Consider the following 20,908-nt stretch of genomic DNA (forward strand, 5'->3'; position numbering starts at 1 on the left):
AAAAGCAGAGGTGAAGATTGGTCCTGATGCTGTAAGGATGGGATGCAGGCCTGTGAGAATCTAGGGAGGTGTGGTCGGAATAAAAGCAGAGGCGAAAATTGGTCCTGATGCTGTAAGGATGGGTCTGCAGGCCTGTGAGAATCTAGGGAGGTGTGGTCAGAATAAAAGCAGAGGTGAAGATTGGTCCTGATGCTGCAAGGATGGGATGCAGGCCTGTGAGGATCTAGGGAGGTGTGGTCGGAATATAAGCAGAGGTAAAGATTTGTCCTGATGCAGTAAGGATGGGTCTGCAGGTCTGTGAGAATCTAGGGAGGTGTGGTCGGAATGAAAGCAGAGGTGAAGATTGGTCCTGATGCTTTAAGGATGGGATGCAGGCCTGTGAGAATCTAGGGAGGTGTGGTCGGAATAAAAGCAGAGGCGAAGATTGGTCCTGATGCTGTAAGGATGGGATGCAGGCCTGTGAGAATCTAGGGAGGTGTGGTCGGAATAAAAGCAGAGGTGAAGATTGGTCCTGATGCTGTAAGGATGGGATGCAGGCCTGTGAGAATCTAGGGAGGTATAGTCGGAATAAAAGCAGAGGCGAAGATTGGTCCTGATACTGTAAGGATGGGATGCAGGCCTGTGAGGATCTAGGGAGGTGTGGTCGGAATAAAAGCAGAGGTGAAGATTTGTCCTGATGCTGTAAGGATGGGTCTGCAGGCCTGTGAGAATCTAGGGAGGTGTGGTCGGAATAAAAGCAGAGGTGAAGATTGGTCCTGATGCTGTAAGGATGGGATGCAGGCCTGTGAGGATCTAGGGAGGTGTGGTCGGAATAAAAGCAGAGGCGAAGATTGGTCCTGATGCTGTAAGGAATGGATGCAGGCCTGTGGAAATCTAGGGAGGTTTGGTCGGAATAAAAGCAGAGGTGAAGATTGGTCCTGATGCTGTAAGGATGGGATGCAGGCCTGTGAGAATCTAGGGAGGTGTGGTCGGAATAAAAGCAGAGGTGAAGATTGGTCCTGATGCTGTAAGGATGGGATGCAGGCCTGTGAGAATCTAGGGAGGCGTGGTCGGAATAAAAGCAGAGGCGAAGATTGGTCCTGATGCTGTAAGGATGGGATGCAGGCCTGTGAGAATCTAGGGAGGTGTGGTCGGAATAAAAGCAGAGGTGAAGATTGGTCCTGATGCTGTAAGGATGGGATGCAGGCCTGTGAGAATCTAGGGAGGTGTGGTCGGAATAAAAGCAGAGGCGAAGATTGGTCCTGATGCTGTAAGGATGGGTCTGCAGGCCTGTGAGAATCTAGGGAGGTGTGGTCGGAATAAAAGCAGAGGTGAAGATTGGTCCTGATGCTGTAAGGATGGGATGCAGGCCTGTGAGGATCTAGGGAGGTGTGGTCGGAATAAAAGCAGAGGTGAAGATTGGTCCTGATGCTGTAAGGATGGGTCTGCAGGCCTGTGAGAATCTAGGGAGGTGTGGTCGGAATAAAAGCAGAGGTGAAGATTGGTCCTGATGCTGTAAGGATGGGTCTGCATGCCTGTGAGAATCTAGGGAGGTGTGGTCGGAATAAAAGCAGAGACGAAGATTGGTCCTGATGCTGTAAGGATGGGATGCAGGCCTGTGAGAATCTAGGGAGGTGTGGTCGGAATAAAAGCAGAGGCGAAGATTGGTCCTGATGCTGTAAAGATGGGATGCAGGCCTGTGAGGATCTAGGGAGGTGTGGTCGGAATAAAAGCAGGGATGAGGATTGATTCTGATGCTGTAAGGAGAGGAGTGCATGCCTGTAAGAATCTGGCATATGAATTCTGCTGGATCTTACTCACCTTCTTGAAATGTAAAGCTCAGCCCTCACAACAGATTCCTCTAATTGAAATCTCTTTCCTCACTAAGACTCCCTGCAACGTCTGCCGTTATTGGAACGTTCTTTTAAGCAGTTACAGTGTCATCTCCCCACAACAGCACAGGGCGAGGAGTAACACAAGAGTAGATGGCTGCTTGTGCTATCACCAGCAGGGCCTTTACATCACCCTACAAGTAGCACAGGCTGCCCCACTGCCTTCTGGTGGGCGGGAGAGATATGTTACTTAGCCTGAGCCAGCGAAAGTCTTTCCCACAAGGTTCTAATAGGGAGAGATGGTTCACAACCAAGAGTATGCTTCTTACTGAGCCGAGATTTCCACATCTCTTAGACTGTGGTGCACCATCTTTAGTTCTTTGTAGGGACCCCTAGGATGTCATTCCTTGACATCCCAAAGGTTGCACTGCCTGATACCCTTGGTGATCATGAGAAGGATAATATCCCTAGTGGTAAAATAAAACTGCTGGTGTGGCATGAATTCAACAAACGGAATACATTTCGGGAAGCAGAATTGTTTGAGTAAATTGGACCCATAAAGTTCATGATCCAGAAGGGCGATGCAGACCAACATTTAGAACTGTTCTCTCAGATACAGACCACAAAGAACAGAGAAATCTCAGAGAAGCTTCAGTACCCTCTCTCTCTCTTAGCTTGTGCATAGAACACATGATGCAAGTAGCAAGGTTTACCAATGAAAACAGCCCATGGGCAAGTCTCACTGGCTCTTTGTGAATGTATTCTCAGTGCAAGTTGTATTTCAACTCTTGGATGTCAAAGAATGTCATTCTAGCATCTGGTTCCTAGTTCCACCGGAGCACAGGGACTCCAAATGGTACTTACAATGTGTGGCAATTTTAGGCATGTAGACTTTTTAACAAAGAGGTCGTTATAGCACAATACTGTGATTTTAATATTGACAAACAAATATATTAACTCCACAATATCGACTACCACTATATTGTCATGGTCAGCAGATACGGAGTAAGGACTAATAATTATACTTCGATACATATAATCACCTTTACGACACAGTGGGAGCGGTTACTGTGGAGTAGATCACTTTGCAGATCAATATTAAGATCACAACATTGTTTCACACAATCTCAGAAGGGAATATTGCCTCGTGAGACTTGTGCTTTCCCTTTTCTAAAAATAAGTATTGCTCTGAAATCCCAGAATGCAAAGTGCTTTTGGCTAAAAATCTAGGGCAGGCGGAAGGCGTCAAACCAAACTTGACAGCAATGTAAGCCCGCTTTGTTACGCGGTTTCTTGATTTCCCATGTGCAGAGGCACCTGCTTTTGCATGCCGACCTGCTCTTGTTCCACGCCATCCCAGTCCATTTCATATCCCCGTAACTTGTTTTGAGCCTGCCAGATCTTGCAGATGTGTTGCAGTGCAATGTTTGTTTGATAAGTCAACCGCAGTGGATCTTTTCTATGGCTGCTTGTTCCTGTATTTCTAGGCTATTATTTAAGCCTTCCTTTTTAAACTTTTTGTTGTGTGTTTTTGCAGTACTGGGTATGGATTTTCAAAGCCACATTTCTGGGGAATGTTTGGTATTAGCTTTGGTTGTTGTTGTGCACCACATCACAAAGCATTTTAATAAGCTGGTAAGTCTGTGTGTGTGTAAATTCTGCTAGGTCTAGTGTCTACTGTGGCTGGTATTTTTTTGCAGTATTTGGTTTTGGTTGTTTAACTTAGGTGTCTTTCTGAAATAAAGAAAGAAAAAAAAAACAGGAACATTTCCACGGCTGCCAAAAACAGAAAGTCCTCGCGCGTTGTGCTTAACATATACAGCCAAGAATCTTATCCACTGTATCTGCTAGAAGCTATGTCATTATACATACAGAGAGAGTGATTTACAAAGAGAGATTGAGGGAAAAGGATATTGCACTTATTGCTGTAGTGGGTTATAGCTAAACTCTGAATACAATGGTGCACGAATCTGGAAGACCAGTCGTCTTAATCTTCCACATAGGAGAAACTCCATCATCCTTTATCAAGAAGCATGATTCAGCACCCATTGTCATCGTGTCTGATGATATGCAAAGCAAATTAAAGTGTGGAATTAAACAACCCCAAAATGCATAGACTCAAAGATGATTATTTCTTTAAAAGTCGATTGCTTTATTCTTGATTTTATCATTGTTTTAAAAACTTCTTATTTTATTTTGCAGTAGCCAACATGTTTCGTCCCAACTGGACTTCTTCAGGGCTTTGGTTATTATTTCCCAAGTCATGTAGTGACCAAGTAAACCTCCCCTACTTTGGAAGAGAGAGCCGCCTTAGACCTTGGAATACTCCATGTTCTTCCCCCCAAAATACCCATGCAGAAGTATAGTCCCTAAAAGGGTGAATCCTTTCATGGTTCTTAGATAAGTATTTTCTCAATGGCGAGGTGACTAAACAGAAGCAGTTCATATGGCAATTGCAAAACTGTGGAGTTCCGAACCCTTTGTGTCCAAATTTATTAACCCCCAGTGCACAAAATTTCAGTCCCATGTAGGATGGGGCAATTTACGATCCCTGTTGTTGACAAAGTTTCAAGCCAGTATGCTGGACAGTAAATGATACCGGCCTACATGGGACTGAAAGTTTGTACACTGAGGATTATTAAAGTAGGACAAAGAGGGTCCCCTAACTCCATAGTTTTGCAATTGCCATACAAACTTCTCCTGTTTCATCACCTCGACATGGAGGATAAACGTATCTAAGGACCACAAAAGAATTCACCTTTTTAGGGATTACACTTCTGCACACAGGGATTCTTGGTGGAAGAACACAGTGTATTCCAAGGTCTAAAGAGTCTCCCTCTTCCAAAGTAGGGAAGGTTCGCTTGGCCACTACATCACACAGAAAAAATACAAACCAAAGCCCTGAAGAAGTCCCATTGGGATGAAATGCGTTCGCTACTGCAAAACGAAAGAGGTTTTTAAAAATTGAGAAGATCAAGAATAAAGCAATCAGCTTTTAAAGAAATAATCATCTTTGAGTCTGTGCATTATGTGATTCAGCGGTTGCTTAATTTCTCACCTTAATTTGCTTTGCACATCATCGGAAAAAATGACATTGAGTGGGTGCTGAATCATGCCTTTTGATACACATACAGAGAGTTTCTGAGCCTCAGATATGGGCTTCTCAACAAGGCAAAATTGCAAACGTAAGTCCAAATTTAAGGGATTCTGCAATTTTGGTTATATGTGCGGCCCACATCTTGTGTGGCGTTCGGCCTAGCTAAGAGGAGCAAAGCAAACTTTTAAAACCCTCCCTTTTAGAATTGGATATTCATACTTGGCATGATGTTTCTATGGCATGGATATGAAATTGTCAGTTGGCTTGTAAAATGTTTGAAGGTAATTGTAATTGCATTTAGATTGAGCTCACTACCCCAGACTATGTTCAAAGCTCTTTTTCGGTGAGTAGAACGCTATACCAGAACCCATAAAGGACTAGTGGTGAATTAGTATAGTTAAAATATGAAAGTAATTTGGGTGGTGGATATGTTAGTCAGTTATCTGGATTGGGAAGGATAGTAGAGGGATAGAAGAGGGAAAAGGTTTGCATTTATATAGCGCTTGCTACCCTTGATGGGGTGTTGAAGCGCTTTTTCAACGAGTAGAACGCTACTTCGGAACTCAGAAAGGATTAGTAGTGAATTAGTATAGTGAAAATATGAAAGTAATTTGAGTTGTGAATAGGTTAGTCAGTTATTTGGATTGAGAAGTATAATGGAGGGATAGAGAAGGTTGAATTTATATAGCGCTTGCTATCCCTGATGGGTGTTGAAGTGCTTTTTCGGAACCCATAAAGGATATTGGTGAATTAGTATAGTGAAAATATGAAAGTAATTTGAGTGGTGGCTATGTTAGTTAGTTATTTGGATTGAGAAGGATAGTGGAGGGATAGAAGAGGGAAAAAGGTTTGCATTCATATAGCGCTTGCTACCCCTGATGGGGGGTTGAAGTGCTTTTTTCGTCAAGTAGCACGCTAAGGTACTACAAATAAAATGGAAAGTGTGATTGTATGATAACTATGGTTAACAAAAGAAATATTTTCTGTAATAAAAACGGGTTATACATTTATTTTAGATTTAAGTTACTTTTAAAATAGGGTTTTCAATTCCTGATAATTATGAATGGGCATTATTTTGGTACATTTATAACGTTCTTTATTGTTAAAATGAAATAAAGTTATTCTAGCTATTCTGTTCTATTCCATTTCATGCTATTCAGTAAGTTGCCTTAGTATGTTTTGTTTGGAGTGCCTGTAACCTTCTCGTACAACTACAAGTACTTTCCAAAAATCTGGTTGGGGTACACGACTCTACAGCAAAATCTGGAGTTAAACACTTTTGAAGAAGGAACTGTATCAGTCACAGTGAGGGTGTACAGGTGACTCATTGTGTAGAGTAGCAATGGTTAGTGCAGGCCCCTCAACGTTTTTGATTAGACATCCTGTTGAGACTTCTAAACTTTTTGTGTTATTGTTTGCTATGAAAATACAGATACTTTTTGTACAGTATCTGTGTAAAAGGTTGAAGTGATCTGGGAGCACCAAGTAAAGGCTTGCGGAAGCAGATCATAGAGAGGAGAGAGTGATGAGGAGGGCAGACTGGTGTTTTGAAGTGTGACTCACAGTGGACAGACACTTGAGTGTGCAATGCGGAATCTACTGGAATCTTGGGGTGTACCATGACCAGACAGTGGTGGTTTTGCGTGCAGATATTACTGAAGCCTAGGGGCAGCCAAGGCAGATGGGACTTTAGCTGAGCTTGAAAGAGGAGATTGAATGCTTGGAGTTCAGAGTACACAGATAGCCTGAGGCTGCACAGCAGTGCAGATAGGAATCTTGGGGTGTAGGGCAAAGCAAACAGAAGGTTAGTGTACAGAGTACAAAATAACTTGGACTGCACAGCAGATCAGACAGGAATCTGGTGAAGGGAGCAAGGCACAGCAGACAGAAGCTTGCAGGTGCAGAGCAACTGTAGGAATTGACGAGCAGAGTATGCATGAGTCTTGGATGCAAGGTAGACAAGAGCCTTGAAGGGATGAGTAAGACTGATCGGTGTCTGGGAGTGACAAGCTGACCCACCATGGCCTTGATACACGCTTCGCAGATGAAGAGCTTCAGGTTGTAGCTCATTGTACTTACTTTAGTGCGATGGAGTACTTGCTGTTTCCAGACTCGCTGTTGCGCACCAGGAAGCTGGCTTCCTTGCAGGGCTGCAGTCTGCTCTCGGCCTCCACTCTAGTGACTGCTCCATGGTACCAGCTGCGGAGAAAGCAACATCATAAGACCTTGTACTAGAAAGTGACTCTCTTAAATCAATGTGTTGGTGAGGTATCCGCTCTCCTCATGCTGCAAGCTACTTATGCACTGTTTGTAATAGCGGATAGGAGCATTCCAGACAGTCTTAATGGAAATCAAACACCCTGTTCCTTCATAGTGGTACCCATGACCCAATGAGGTGACAAGCGTCAACACATTCTCAATGTAAATCCTTTACCCTTGTGTGATAGTGCGCTAGCTAGTGAGATGACCCACTGAGCCGGAGTGGGGAATTTCTGAGAGATCTCAGACCATATTTCCTGAGGTGGGGCGGAGTTCACCTATCAGAACTCTATGGATATATTTTTTTTTACATTTTCAGGCCTGGTCTCCTCTGGTTTTGCATGGACTAGTGAGGTTCCTTTTTTAAACACATCTGTGAAGGAGGTACCATGCCTTGAATTACTTTGTGGCCAATGATTGGAAAAACAATTGAGAATTTCTTCATGAGGTTCACAAACCCATATTCTAGGGTAACACCAGGGATGGTGAAAGGTGTATTTGTTTGACCTCATACAGGTTTGCCCTTTGATTCCCACTATGGTTTAGGGTACTCGGGTGCATATTAAAGAGAGAAATAAGAGAAAAACAATGGGAGACCCTGTATTCCTGGGAACCTGGGTAGAACTGTACTAATGTTTACAATTGTTCCCTTGGATTTATTTAAGGAAAAAATAAAATTCAGTCAACTAATGAAGTGCTTACTTGTGCAACAAACCCCCCCAAAGCTGACAAGCTTTTAAAAAACAAATACACCTGTGTCCTTATTTTTTCAATAAATTTCAGTTAAACAAGTGGGTGGGTGCTGTATGTGATGGTGCAGTGCAGGCGTGTAGCAAAATAAGTGTAGAAGCGTGCAGCTGAACAGTGGAAAAGGTACACTACGGCTGCATGAATAATTCATTTTTCCCCTCCATAGTTTTATAAAGCGCAAACTTGACCCGAAGGTATCAGGTATCGGAGCGCTTTTATATGAGCCACAGTTACGTTACACAAAGACATATTCATTTTTGTAAAGGAACGGGGAGATTAAGCGATTTGCACAGGATGTTGAGCGTCGTTGCCGAGAATCAAGCGCGGTGCCCCAGATTTGAGGCCGACTGCCCTAGCTGTTAGGCCACATCCTCTCCCCATTTTATAAAATAGTTATTCACAATGCTAGTTAAGATTTTAGTTTGCACATTTAATGTGCACCCAAATATGTGAGTGTTTCGACCCCAGAAATTAATGAAGAGGATAATCTTCATCAAGGCAACAATTTTATGGTAGCATCCTTTATATGTGTAATTATGTGTCAAAGGACACTTTTTTTCTTTCTTTATCACTGAGTTTTATATAGTGCGAACTTGACCGGTACAGGGTATCGGAGCGCTTTACATAGCACCAGTTGCGTTACATGAGGACACATTCATTTTTGTTAGGCACAGGGAGATTAAGTGATTTGCACAGAATCACAGTATGTTCAGCGTCATTGCCGAGACTCGAACCTGGTTCCCCAGAGTCAAGGACGACCGCCCTAGCCGTTAGGCCAACTCCTCTCCCAAATCCTTAGATATCTATGGTTTGGTAAAATAATTAAGACTGAGATTTTTCACTCCTGGCATAGTCTCCATTTGTCGTGATGACATCAAACTCAGTTATGATGCCTATGGTGGCAATAGGGGCATTTTAGACATATCTTCTAATTTGGTCCTAGGTTGGACTATGGGATCACAAATAACTAATGTGAGATATATTTGAGATACCTCAGTGGTGTATGGCACGGAGTTGTTTTTAAAGAATGTGTGACCTATGTCACACCAGCTCTCTTATGCCCGAGGAAATAGGTGCTGGTGGAGGTGGTGAGGAGCATTTCACACCTATCCCCACCCTATCTCCTTTAACAGTCCAAGGTAGGGCTGTGGAATGACACAAAGAATTATTTGAGGTAAATCTGGCACATTCATAGAGTCTTCCCTGAGTTTTAAAGTGGTGTAAAAAGCTGATTTGTATTTAAAGGACTTGTGACCTTACTTGCACCCAGGCTATGCTGCCTTTATATGGCAATGGGAAGTGATAATGTGCACGTTTCTCTTTTTAGAGAGCCCAGGCACTGAGTGCTACAGTGCAACTATATTAAATATAAACATTTTGTGTTCTTTCTGCACTTACGGCTGTTTCTCCAGGGGGATAACCTTCTCAGTATCACTGTGGTCGGGCGTCACTTGCCGTAGAACTTTCCGCTGCTGCCTCATCGTCTCCTCCTTCAATGGCGACCTCTCGGGTCCGTCAAACTGAACTGCAAAGATAGCGAGTTCATCACAAATACATTAGAGGACAAAGTAGTGAAGACTACGATCTCATAGAGGCTACTAACACCATTAATACCTAGGAAAGGCTACGAACGATGAATGCAAAGACTTCCAAGGATAATATCTTAAAGAGCACCGCTGAGAAGGGACTAACATCGCCACTACCAATGGCAAGCCTTTACCAATGACAGGTTGGTAACTACATCACTTCCATGAACATCTCTATCCTGAAGCGTGGATGGTAAAAACTACAACCTTTTAAGTTCAAATTGCAAGGACCATCACATCACATCACATGGACTATTTATCACAGTACTGTCTACAGCACACACATAAACAGGATTCCAACATTAAGATTGAATGTCTCTAAATGTTTCTCAGATTCTGAGGCACGCCCTTGCACCTGCATTCCGTCTTTTTAGCTCATTCATGTCATTACAAGAGACCCATACATCTACATTCAGGATATCAGCCCCCCTTCCCCCCATAGATATTAGTTTAGCCTGAGGTGCTTTTCATCCTCATTGTCATTTGCCATATTGTTTTGTACGCTTAGTTAGGAAGGCTTTTCAGGACTGGAACTTCTGGCTCGCTTGCCTTATGCTCCTCATTGATAAAAGATAAAAGTGTCAGAAATGTGTCTATGTTTGAGCGGTCTGGTAGTTAGGACCAGACTGTGCCAGAGGACTGATTTCCATGAAGTTTGTTGTTTCGCTTATTGAAACCGCAAAGACAAATAAAGAGTTGTAGTGATGCACAGGGACATGTTCACAGTAGCTATAAAGCAAAGCATCACAACAAGAAATTGTGTTGTAATTGTGGGAATGAATGTCAGAAAAAATTTAAACTCTAAACACAGTAATATGTCAGGCTACATTTAAATCACATTACAAATGGCCCAATTCCCTTTTCTTTACCTGAAAGCGCTCTCACAATGTGTTCCTTTTTCCACTCCCACGGCTGCTCATACTCTGCTGCTGGCCTCCCGTCGTTCTCAGGTAGTCTTCCGTTGTTGGTGCGGGGCCTCCTCTCCTGAGGGGAGGAGACCAGAGAATCATGCCTGGGGCCAGCTTCCACATCTCCCTCCATTGGTTCATAGGGGGTGTCATAGAGCTGGGTTCCTTTTCCCAGCAGATCTCGGGAGGCCCGCCTCTCTACCTTGGCGCCGGTCACTGCAACCTCACTTGGGCTGTCAATTTCCACCAGGAGGCTGACTTTCACCAGCGGGTCCTTGGAGCCTCTTCGGCGGAAATCTGAGAATAAGGACAGTGGTAGTAAAAACCTCAATGGAGGTTACACAAGGACAGCAGAAGCAGTACAAAGGTAGTTGGAGTTTCCAGAAAAAGAGGTGTGATAATAATAGCGCAGAGGGGAAATCTCGAAGCAGAGGAGGGAGTATGCAAACTGGGAGAATCAACATGGAAACTAAGCAAAACAGTTGGAAATTCATGGGAAGATTTTTAGATTAAAATAGGAGATGGGAAAAGCAAGAATATATATATATTTGGAATCAGAGGAAGACAATGAAAACCTAAAGGAAGCTTATGGAAGATGAGGAAAGTAAAATTTAGGAACAATAGAATGGGCTATGAAATTTGGAGCACGATTCTGGGATAGAGGTGCATCGATGAAAGACTAGGTCAATGATTTTGGTAGGAGCAGAGAGGTGGTGAAACCAATGGGAAGACACTGGAAAGAGGAAGCGTAGCTGAAAAACAGGGGGGGGGGGGATTCTGGAACAAAGAGGTGTAAAAAATCCTAGAGATTAGAGAAGAGGCGAGCTGCCAAACCGTGTGGAGTTGTTTTTTAAAGAGATTTATCAATAAGGGATCACATTTCTCCCCAATGTAACGTTTTCCCTTTATTTTTTTTTGTTGAAAATCTTTATTGTCAAGAAGGCAGAAAAGTTATTCACATTGACACATTTGGTTGCCAGTTTCACATCATCAGGGGTTATTTTCAAGAGAGACGGATAAAACATATTACATTCTGGCAAGCGGTACTTATCTTCTCACTATGGATATGGATGAAGTATTAGCAACCATTTCGCACAGACTCTAACTCACTTTCATACCATACCCTGTTTTCATTTCGTAATCTGCCCACTTATGGTACAGTTATCAGTTCCCAGCAAGTTCAACTTAACAGAAAAAAAATACAACAATAAAACCCAACTAATGTCATCACTCAATAGCATGTTGTACCCGTTCATAGTCAGTTGTTAGCCATTGCACATGATCAGCACGTTGTCAAAGGTAATGTCATTTTCATGCTCCACTCCATCACAAACCAGAGTTCATTATGCAAGCCCGCCCTCCCTAATCTTCTTCCTCCTCAGACTCCAAGTCCTCGTCTTCCGGTAAGGGTTCACATGGTTCTCCCCTGTGGGGGCGTGGCTTGGGCGCCGATGGCGATGGTCGCCTGAGAGCTCGGCTCCGGGACTAAGCCCGAAATTATCCTGAACATCGGTGGCTGAGGGGCACCCCAGACCCCGAATTCGGTTGAGCGAGGCGACGACACCCTGCCGAGGGCCCTGGTGGAGTTTGGACGGGGGTGGCTTTGAAGAAATGCGGAAGTTTGCGGAGTGGCGGAGGACGACCCAATATGGCGCCCGGACCCCTTTGTCCCCTTGAACGGGCCTACGGAGTTGAGGAGGTCTCGCGGATGTCGCCCGGCACCCGGCTTCACCAGCCTCAGTGGCTTTAGGCATTGGACATTGGTTGGATCGGACCCTCCACAGCGGGACCACACTCGATTGGACGACCAGGCGGGTGCCCACGCGTTAGAGGGCGCCGGGCACGGGTGCCCTCAGGTCCAGGCGGTGGACTGCACCGCGACTCCGCAACTAGCTGCGAGTTCCTGGCCACCCCGACTACATGGATGGCGCGACACTCGGGCGCCACAGGACAACCGGGGGAGTTGGTGGCCCTTGCCCCAGAGCTGTAGTGGGTGAACGGGCCTGCCCGACTCGGAGACGGGTGTCTCCGCCCCCTTATCGGTGCCCTCGGACGCCGTGGCGGTGGCGTGAGCCGAAACGGCGGAGTCTCCACAGGCTCTGGAGAAGGAGGTCGCCCATTCCGGACTGGAGGGCGAAATCCCGGGAAAGTCGTGCTGGACACTTGCACACGGAGACGCCTACTCCGGGACCTTTGCGGAGAGCCCCTGGCAGCATGGGGAAACCTAAAGGAGCCAAGGGATCCAGCCAGGCCACCTCGGACTCTGAGGCCCAGGACAAGGAAGAGCATGGAGATCCTAAACGACCTGGTGGCGCACCACTCCAGCAACAATTCGACCGTGTACTGGAAGCCATAGAGGCAACTCGGTCGGCTCTACAACAGGACATTGCCCAGGTGGCGACTGGCCTGGGCCTCCTTAGGGCAGACCATGGTAAACTCTCAGACCGGGTCAAGGAGGTGGAGAGCACGGTGAAGACTATCGAACCGGCGCAGAGGACCCTGGCTGCGACGATCAAGGATGCCATGTCCCGAATCGAGACCCTCGAACGGAGGGCGGAGGATGCGGAAGGCCGAAACAGGAGGAATAACATTCGGGTAGTGGGCCTGCCGGAAAAGATCGAGGAAGGCGATATGGTGCGCTACTTGGAGACCTGGCTCCGAGACACGGTGGTCCCGGAGGGCCTGTCCTCCTTTTACACTCTAGAACGGGCCCACAGAGTTCCAGCGCGGCCCCCACAGCTGGGACGAGCCCCGAGGCCGGTGGTGGCGCGGTTGCTCCATTTCCGGGACAGAGATCTGATCCTAAATGCCGCCAGACACAATGGCCCGTTCCAGGTTGCAAACAGTCAGGTGAATATCTTCCCTGACTATACCTACGAGACGCAGCGCAAGCGGTTCTCCTTCCTGGCGGTTAAGCGTGAACTCAGGAGTGAGGGCATCCAATATTCACTCCTATTTCCCGCGAGGCTCCGAGTCATTGTCGACGACAAAACCCAGTTCTTCGACACCCCGGAGGTCTGTGACTGGCTCGAACTGTACCGAACGGGGAAGGATGGTTATAACGCCTCGACACATCAGGCGGAGGAGCCGGAACAAAGGAGGCGCTCTAAAAGGGTCAGGAACCGCCGCGGCCGCACGGGAGGGCCCTCGACAGCGGAGACATCATCTGAGCGGAGGGGAGTGTTGGAAGTTCTGTCGGAACTGTCGGGAGCGAGGGGCGAAGACATCGAAGAGGAGGAAGACAACCCGGGTGCTCAGGGGGCACCATCGGACTCGGAAGACTCAGTGGCAGACAGTACCCACACACCGGTGATCACACCGAAATCGGTGGAGGACCTTTTGGACGGACAAGGGTAATGGGATAGGTTGCCTTGTTTTGGGTTGGGGCCCGGCAGGGGGGAGGCGGCTGCCGTTCTTTATTGCTGACAATGGGAGAGGGAGGGTTGGGAGGCTTCTGCTCTTGCCCCGAAAGATTTTGACACAGGGGGGGGCTTATTATAGTCCTGGTGGCCTGGGCGACGAGGGCCCACTGCCTCCGCTCAGCCCGCACCTGGCCCATAAGGCCTTCCTACGGTGGCGACCGTGGGACTAGTGGGGTTTTTGGGGTTGTTCTTCATAGAAGTTTGGATGGGATCTAGATGGCGCAGTTTGGGTCCTGTTCTGGGGTGGTTGGGAGGGGGTTTTGTTGGTTTTTGGGGGGTTTGGATCTGGTTGGGGAAAATGGCCGCCGTCAGCGCTGGGAGAATTGATGTCCTTTTTTTGTGGGGACCCGGACGGGGAGAATGTGCAAGAACACTCTGGGACAATGGCTGATGTTGCTAACTTGAAATGTATTACTTGGAACGTGAGGGGGCTTCACACTATGTCCAGGCGTCACAGGGTCCACGCTTATTTAGTGCGTAGGGGAGTGCAAATGGCGCTGCTGCAGGAGACGCATCTGAACAAGGCGGAAGGGGCGGCGCTTCAGCGTAGGTGGCGAGGGCAGGTCTTTTCCACGGCGTACTCTGCTTATGCCAGGGGGGCGCTAATATGGATCAGGGCAGGAGTCCCCTTCCAGGTCACGAGGACAGTGTTGGACCCAGAGGGGCGTTTCGTGGCCATATCAGGCACGCTGGGAGGGAGGGACTTGAATGTTTGTTGTGTGTATGCCCCTAATGTGGACCAGACTGCCTTCCTTTCCAGGTTATCGGGCTCGTTGGCTCACTTTTTCGCCGGTCCCCTCTTGCTGGGGGGAGACTTTAACTCCGTGGTAGATGTAGACATAGACCGCTCGCATCCCCCGCTCCCCGATTCCCCGGTCCGGCGGACGGCTAAGGGCCGTCAAGATTGGCAGGCCCGCTGGGGTTTGACGGACATCTGGAGGGCGCATCACCCCGCGTCTAGAGATTATTCGTACTTTTCGAGCCTTCATGAGCTGCATGTCAGACTGGATGGCTTTCTTGGTTCGTCCGAATTAGTCTCGGCAGCGGCCCGATCGGAGTATCTATCGCGGACCATCTCGGACCATAACCCCCTCCTGCTGGACATTCGCTGGTTCCCTGGGACGCCGGCGGTACCCACCTGGAAGATGCGCCCCGAGATCCTCGAGGACAGTGTCTTCAAGGCAGACCTAGGGGAGAGAATCACGGATTATTTTGCATCCAACGGCGGCTCCGCGAGTACTAGGGCGTTCGAATGGGACGCTTTCAAGGTGGTGGTGAGGGGGTACTGTATCTCTAAGAAGGTGGGCATGCGGCGTGTTATCCTGGCTGATCTGGACGCAGCGGACCGAACGCTCCGCGAGCTCGAAATTAGCCGACCCGGACACCCGGAATTGCAAACACAAACGGTAGAGGCGAGGGAGAAGGTGGCGGTGGAGGTCGAACGGCTCCGCTGTTTCGATTACAAGGCCTACACGGTCCGATCTATAGCGGAGGGCGACAGATCGAGCGCGTTACTGGCGTGGTTGGCCAACCCTGCGCGCCAGTCCCAAACGACGACTAGGATGCGTAGGGCGGATGGGACTGAGGTGTGCACCCAACCGGAGATTCTTAATTGCTTCCGGCATTATTACGAATGCTTATACCGCAGTCGCTCCGCGCGTGACCCAGACCGGCATGATAACTATCTTAGCCCGCTGGAACTCCGCACAGTGGAACAAGAAGTGGCGGACGCCCTGGGATCTGACATCGGCTTGGGGGAGATCCGCGGGGCCATCAAACGGATGGCGAGGAACAAGACCCCGGGCCTAGATGGCCTGCCGGTGGAGTTCTATGCAGCTTATGCTGACCTCCTGGCCCCTCGTTTACTGGTGGTCTACAGGGAGGCGAAGAGGCTGGGTCGCCTCCCCGGCTCGATGTGTGAGGCGTTGGTGGTTCCTCTCCTCAAGCCAGGCCGAGACTCGTCTGACCCGGGGTCCTACCGTCCCCTCTCAATGCTGACGGTGGACTACAAAATATTGAGCAGCATCTTGGCCTCGAGGCTGTTAGGACATATGAGCTCCCTAGTACACGAGGACCAGGCCGGTTTCATCCCACGGCGAAATACGACCATGAACATCCGAAGGTTGTTTCGCTTGCTCGGGGAACCATTCGTGGATGCCCCGTCCCCGGTAGTTTTGTCGGTGGACCTGGAGAAGGCTTTTGATAGCCTGGAGTGGGACTACTTAAGCGCGGTATTGCGGAAATTCGGCCTCGGGGAAGGATTTATCAAATGGACAGCAGTTCTCTACGCTTCCGCTTCAGCCAGGGTTAGAGCGGGCCCTTTGATTTCATCGCGATATCCGGTGGAGCGTGGCACGCGGCAAGGGTGCTCCTTATCCCCGCTTCTCTTTGCACTAGCGGTGGAGCCACTAGCGATGCATCTTCGCTCGGGAGCCCACTATACGGGCTTACGGACAGCGGCGGGCCCGCATTACGTCTCGCTCTATGCGGACGACCTGTTGCTCTTCCTGGAGGATCCGGTCGACGCATTACGGGGAGCGGAATTAGCGCTTACGGAGTTCGGAGACGTCTCAGGCCTACGTGTGAACTGGTCTAAGACCTGCCTCTTCCCGATGCGTAGGGGTGTCCCCACTCCGGCGCTAAGTAAGGAGATCAGATGGGAACCCGACTGCTTTAAATACCTTGGGGTATTTGTGTACCACGACCAGCCCGACCTCCTAGACGGAAACATTGCCCGTTGCATACGAGCACTCCGAGGCAGCATGGACTTTTGGGCCACGCTGCCGCTCTCCGTGGCAGGACGCGTCGCCCTGCTCAAAATGGTGGCGCTCCCCCGATTATTGTATTACTTTCGGACTTTGCCGATCTGGGTCCCGCCGGCTACGTTTCGCCGCTTGCGTTCCATGGTGGTCGGGTTCCTTTGGGGCACGGGCCGGAGGCGGGTGGCCCTCAATACCCTGATGAGGCCGAAGGACGAGGGGGGGCTCGCTGTGCCGGACTTCGAGAAGTATTACCTAGCGGCACAGCTCCAGACATACACCCAGGAGATAGCCAGGGAGTTCAGGGGCCCGGGAGACGGTAGAGGGACGGGTATGGCCAGGCACGTCCTCTCCTTTATCGCGCTGCGACAGCGTTTGGTCCTTCGGGACCTGTCGATGGAGGAGCGGACTATCCGACTCTGTTGGAATCGGGCTCATAACAGAGGTCACCTGCGGACCCCATACGCACCTGAAATTCCATTGGGGATGCTGACGGCCCTCCCCCACGGAGGAGACTGGTCACGACTGGCGGACTGGGAGGATTCGGGTTTACAGCTCGTCGGGGACCTGTATGAGGACGGAGTGCTCCTGTCCTTTCAGGATCTCATTGACCGCTTTGGGATCTCCCGGGGCGACTTTTTGCTGCACTCGGCCATTGTGCGAGTGATCCAGGCACACTGGCAAAACGGACTAGAGGAACCTCAATTGTCCCAGGTGTGCCAGTATGTAATGATGTCGGCGGGCACAGTGAAGGCGGTCACTTGCCTTTACGGCAGGCTGATTACCGAGGGGTTGGTCCCTCTCACCACACTGAAGTCCCGCTGGGAAGAGGACATCGGTAGGGAGATCCCGGAGACGACCTGGTCCCAGCTGGTGAGGCGAGCATGGAAGGGTACACGTAGCGCCCGTTTCCAACTGGTCCACTATTATGTTCTCCATAGGGCGTACCTGACCCCGGTTAAGATCAGGCGTTATTTTGCCACGGCTTCGGCGGAATGCCCTAGGTGCCCGGCTCAGGAGGCGGACCTCCTACACATGTTATGGGCCTGTCCAGGATTGACGTCCTACTGGCAGGAGGTGGCGGCGACTTTGGAAGAGGTGACGGGGAGGCACTTATCGTTCGATGCGGCGGTGGGGCTATTGCACTGGTTCCCCCATACCCCCCGGAATAAAATCACCAGTAAATTTATCGACCTGGGGCTCCTACTTGCTAAACGAGAGGTGACCAGGAACTGGAAGGCACGTGCTGGTCCTGCAGGCGGCAGATGGCACGGTGAACTTTTGAAATGGGCGGCGGGGGAGAGCACGCTGCGATATCAGTTGGCTTGGAGGCAAAGCAATGAGAAGGCGCAGGAGGCCGCGTTAGAATGGGAAACGCTGGTGCAGGCCCTCAGGGATTATTGTGCCCCCAGCGACTCCGAAAGCGAAGAAGCAACTAGACCCGAGTCCCGTTAGACACTAGCATTAACAGCACTATTACCTTCCCCGTGGGTCAAGAGGTGGATCCTAAAGTGATAAGCTCCCTGGCGCTGATGGTGGGGGGGGGGGGGGGGGGGGGGGGGGGGGAGGGGGGAGTTTCATAATGACTGGAAGTTTGAGGGGGGGGTACCTTTTGGGGGTTGGGGTTTGTTTAGAAAAGCAGAGGACGGACAGTGTATTATCCGGACCAGCTCCCGCATCCTACTGACCCCAGCTACATTCGCCGCCCAACCCCAGGGATATGGGCTGCTTGGCTGTATATTAATGCTATGGAAGGGGGTCGGTGGGCTATATCTGGTAAAAGTTGGCTATAATATGATGCTGGTCGTTACTGTATTGTTGTACTGATTCCTGCAATAAAAATATATTTAAAAAAAAAAAAAAAAAATGGTTCTCCCCTGTATTTGTTCCATGGCATCCACACCTTATTCCATTTACGAGGACAGGCCCGTAGCACGTATACCGCCCTTTCCTTCACCATTAGGAGGTCCATATTCCTAATCCATCCAGCCACCGTAGGTAACTCTGGGGCACCCCATTTTTGTGCAATGTCCCGCTTGGCCACTGTCACAGCCAACGTGACCCACAGTTGTCCATATCTGTTCAGGTCATTACGGTCCCAAATGTTCAACAGGCACTTACGGGGTTCAGGCAGGATTGACACCTCAAGGGCTTGGGAGACTGTGCACATAATTTGCCTCCAGATGTCTTGGATCAATGGGCAATCCCATAGTGTGTGGAGTAGAGTTCCCTCCTCCCCGCAGCCTCTCAGACAGAAGGGGTGTGGTGCCCTCTGTATCCGGTGTAGAAGCGTTCTGGTGTAATAAGTGCGGTGTAGAATCTTGAGCTGCACTAACCTGAACTTAGCCGAAATGCCCACTTCTCTTGGTGATGCAAGCGCCTCGTTCCATTCTGTGTCGTCCATGTCGCCTAGTTCCCCAACCCATCTCTCTCTAAGTTTCTGTGTGGGGTCTGTCAGGTTGTTAACCAGTTTTTTATATGTGAGAGAGGTTGCTTTTTGTTCCATAAAGTCCGTCAGTAACCTGTCCTCTAGTGGCGACGATTCCGGGAGTGTGGTGTCAGGTGGAATTGCGTGTAGTAGTGCGTGTCAGATTTGGACATACCTAAATGTTTCAGTGGGGCCCCGACCATATTGTTGCTGGAGCTGTGAAAATGCAACCACCGTGCCTATGTCCCAAAGGTCTCCTACCACGGAAATCCCTATGTGGTCCCACTGTGCGAAACCCTTACTGGACCTTAAGTTTCCTAGCGTTTTTGTGTCCCACAACGGCATCATCCTGGTGATTTTCCCCTTCCAACCCAGTCGAGCTTGTGCTGCATGCAATAATGCCGCCGTATGAAACGTCGGTCCAAGCAGGTTCCGAACCTGTGAGAAATTGTATAGCACCGAAAGCATGCCGTCCGTCCCTAGCTGCGACCAATCCGCCTTGTATGTGGGGTCTCCCCGTGGGACGTGGATCCAGTGATTGATTATCTTAAGTTGGGAAGCCCAATAATACAATTGAAGATTGGGGAGCGCAATCCCCCCTTCATACCAGCTTTTTACTAATTTGTCATGTGCTATACGGGCTGGGCCGTTGCCCCACAGCAAATTGGACACCAGTGCAGCGACTTATTGGAAGTAGCGCGGAGCCACCATATAAGGGGTATTTTCTAACACATAGAGAAATCTGTGGAGAGCCATCATTTTATAGAACGCCGCTCGCCCAAGGAGGGTTAGTGGCAGGGTAGCCCAGTATTTAACATCCGCACGTAGACGTGCCAGAGGTGGCACCAAGTTTGCGGCATAAAAGTCCGCCGCGTTAGTGGTGATGAAAATACCCAGGTATTTCAAGGAGCCGGTCGCTAACTGTAGGGGACAGTCATCCTGCAACAATGGCTCCGGGCCTTTAAGCACGAATATTATAGATTTGGACCAATTCAGGGTGTAACCTGACGCTTTCCCGTGTTCGTCGCAGAGAGTCAATAGGGCAGGAATTCCCTCGTTGAGATTAGCCATGTAGATCAGCATATCATCTGCATATAGGGAGACTTTATCCTCCCACCCTTCCTCCCAGGTGATGCCCCGAAACAGTGGTGTAGCTCTGAGCAGGATGGCCAATGGCTCTAGTACCAACGCGAAGAGTAGGGGCGATAGCGGGCACCCTTGTCTAGTCCCGCGTCCCAGTGGGAACGTCGGTGAAATGTGACCATTCGCTACCACCTGTGCCATCGGTGACTTGTACAGCAGCCGCACCCATGCAAGATATTTCGGGCCGAAGCCCATACGAGCAAGGACCGCAAATAGATACTCCCACTCCACCAGATCGAAAGCCATTTTGGCGTCTAGGGATAAAATGACAGCCTGTTCCGAAAGGAGATGTGCCCGTGCCAGCACCCCATGGACCCTCTGCAGATTCAGTGCCGTGCTTCTGTGTGGCATGAAACCTGATTGGTCGGGGTGTATTAGGGTGTGTAGGTGCTTGGTCAGGCGACTGGCCAGGAGTTTCGCCAGGATCTTTGCTTCCACGTTGAGCAAGGAGATGGGTCGGTACGAGGCGCACACAGTCGGTGGTTTGGCTGGCTTAGGAATGGCTACTATTGTGGCCGTGTGCTGGTCTAGAGGGAGTTCCGCCCTCTCCACACTCTCAACATACATATTCAGCAGGGGTTTGCTCAACAGGGAAGCTGTCGCTTTATACCATTCTACGGGTATCCCGTTAGGCCCTAGCGCCTTGCCGGATTGTAACGTCTGTATTGCCAATTGGATTTCGTTTTCTGTCAAGTCAGTGTCTAGTTCCTGTTGCGCTTCTTGTGAAAGCGCGGGGACAGTACTG

At 49.2% G+C, this 20,908-nt stretch overlaps 1 protein-coding gene across 3 annotated transcripts in view; it reads right to left on the reverse strand.

Annotated features, from left to right (window-relative positions):
- The window catches only part of SHE (Src homology 2 domain containing E), a 117,471-nt gene that overhangs the window by 19,903 nt on the left and 76,660 nt on the right, over window positions 1-20,908 (reverse strand). For all 3 annotated transcript variants that reach the window (XM_086947597.1, XM_086947596.1, XM_086947595.1), the window contains 3 exons: window positions 10,373-10,708; window positions 9,316-9,442; window positions 6,988-7,107 (listed from right to left, as the gene is read on the reverse strand). In XM_086947597.1, coding sequence (XP_086803723.1) covers window positions 6,988-7,107; window positions 9,316-9,442; window positions 10,373-10,708 — 583 coding nt within the window. The remainder of the gene's footprint in view (window positions 1-6,987; window positions 7,108-9,315; window positions 9,443-10,372; window positions 10,709-20,908) is intronic.

Source organism: Lissotriton vulgaris, chromosome 12 (genome assembly GCF_964263255.1).
Source record: "Lissotriton vulgaris chromosome 12, aLisVul1.2, whole genome shotgun sequence".
Taxonomy (NCBI): Eukaryota; Metazoa; Chordata; class Amphibia; order Caudata; family Salamandridae; genus Lissotriton; species Lissotriton vulgaris.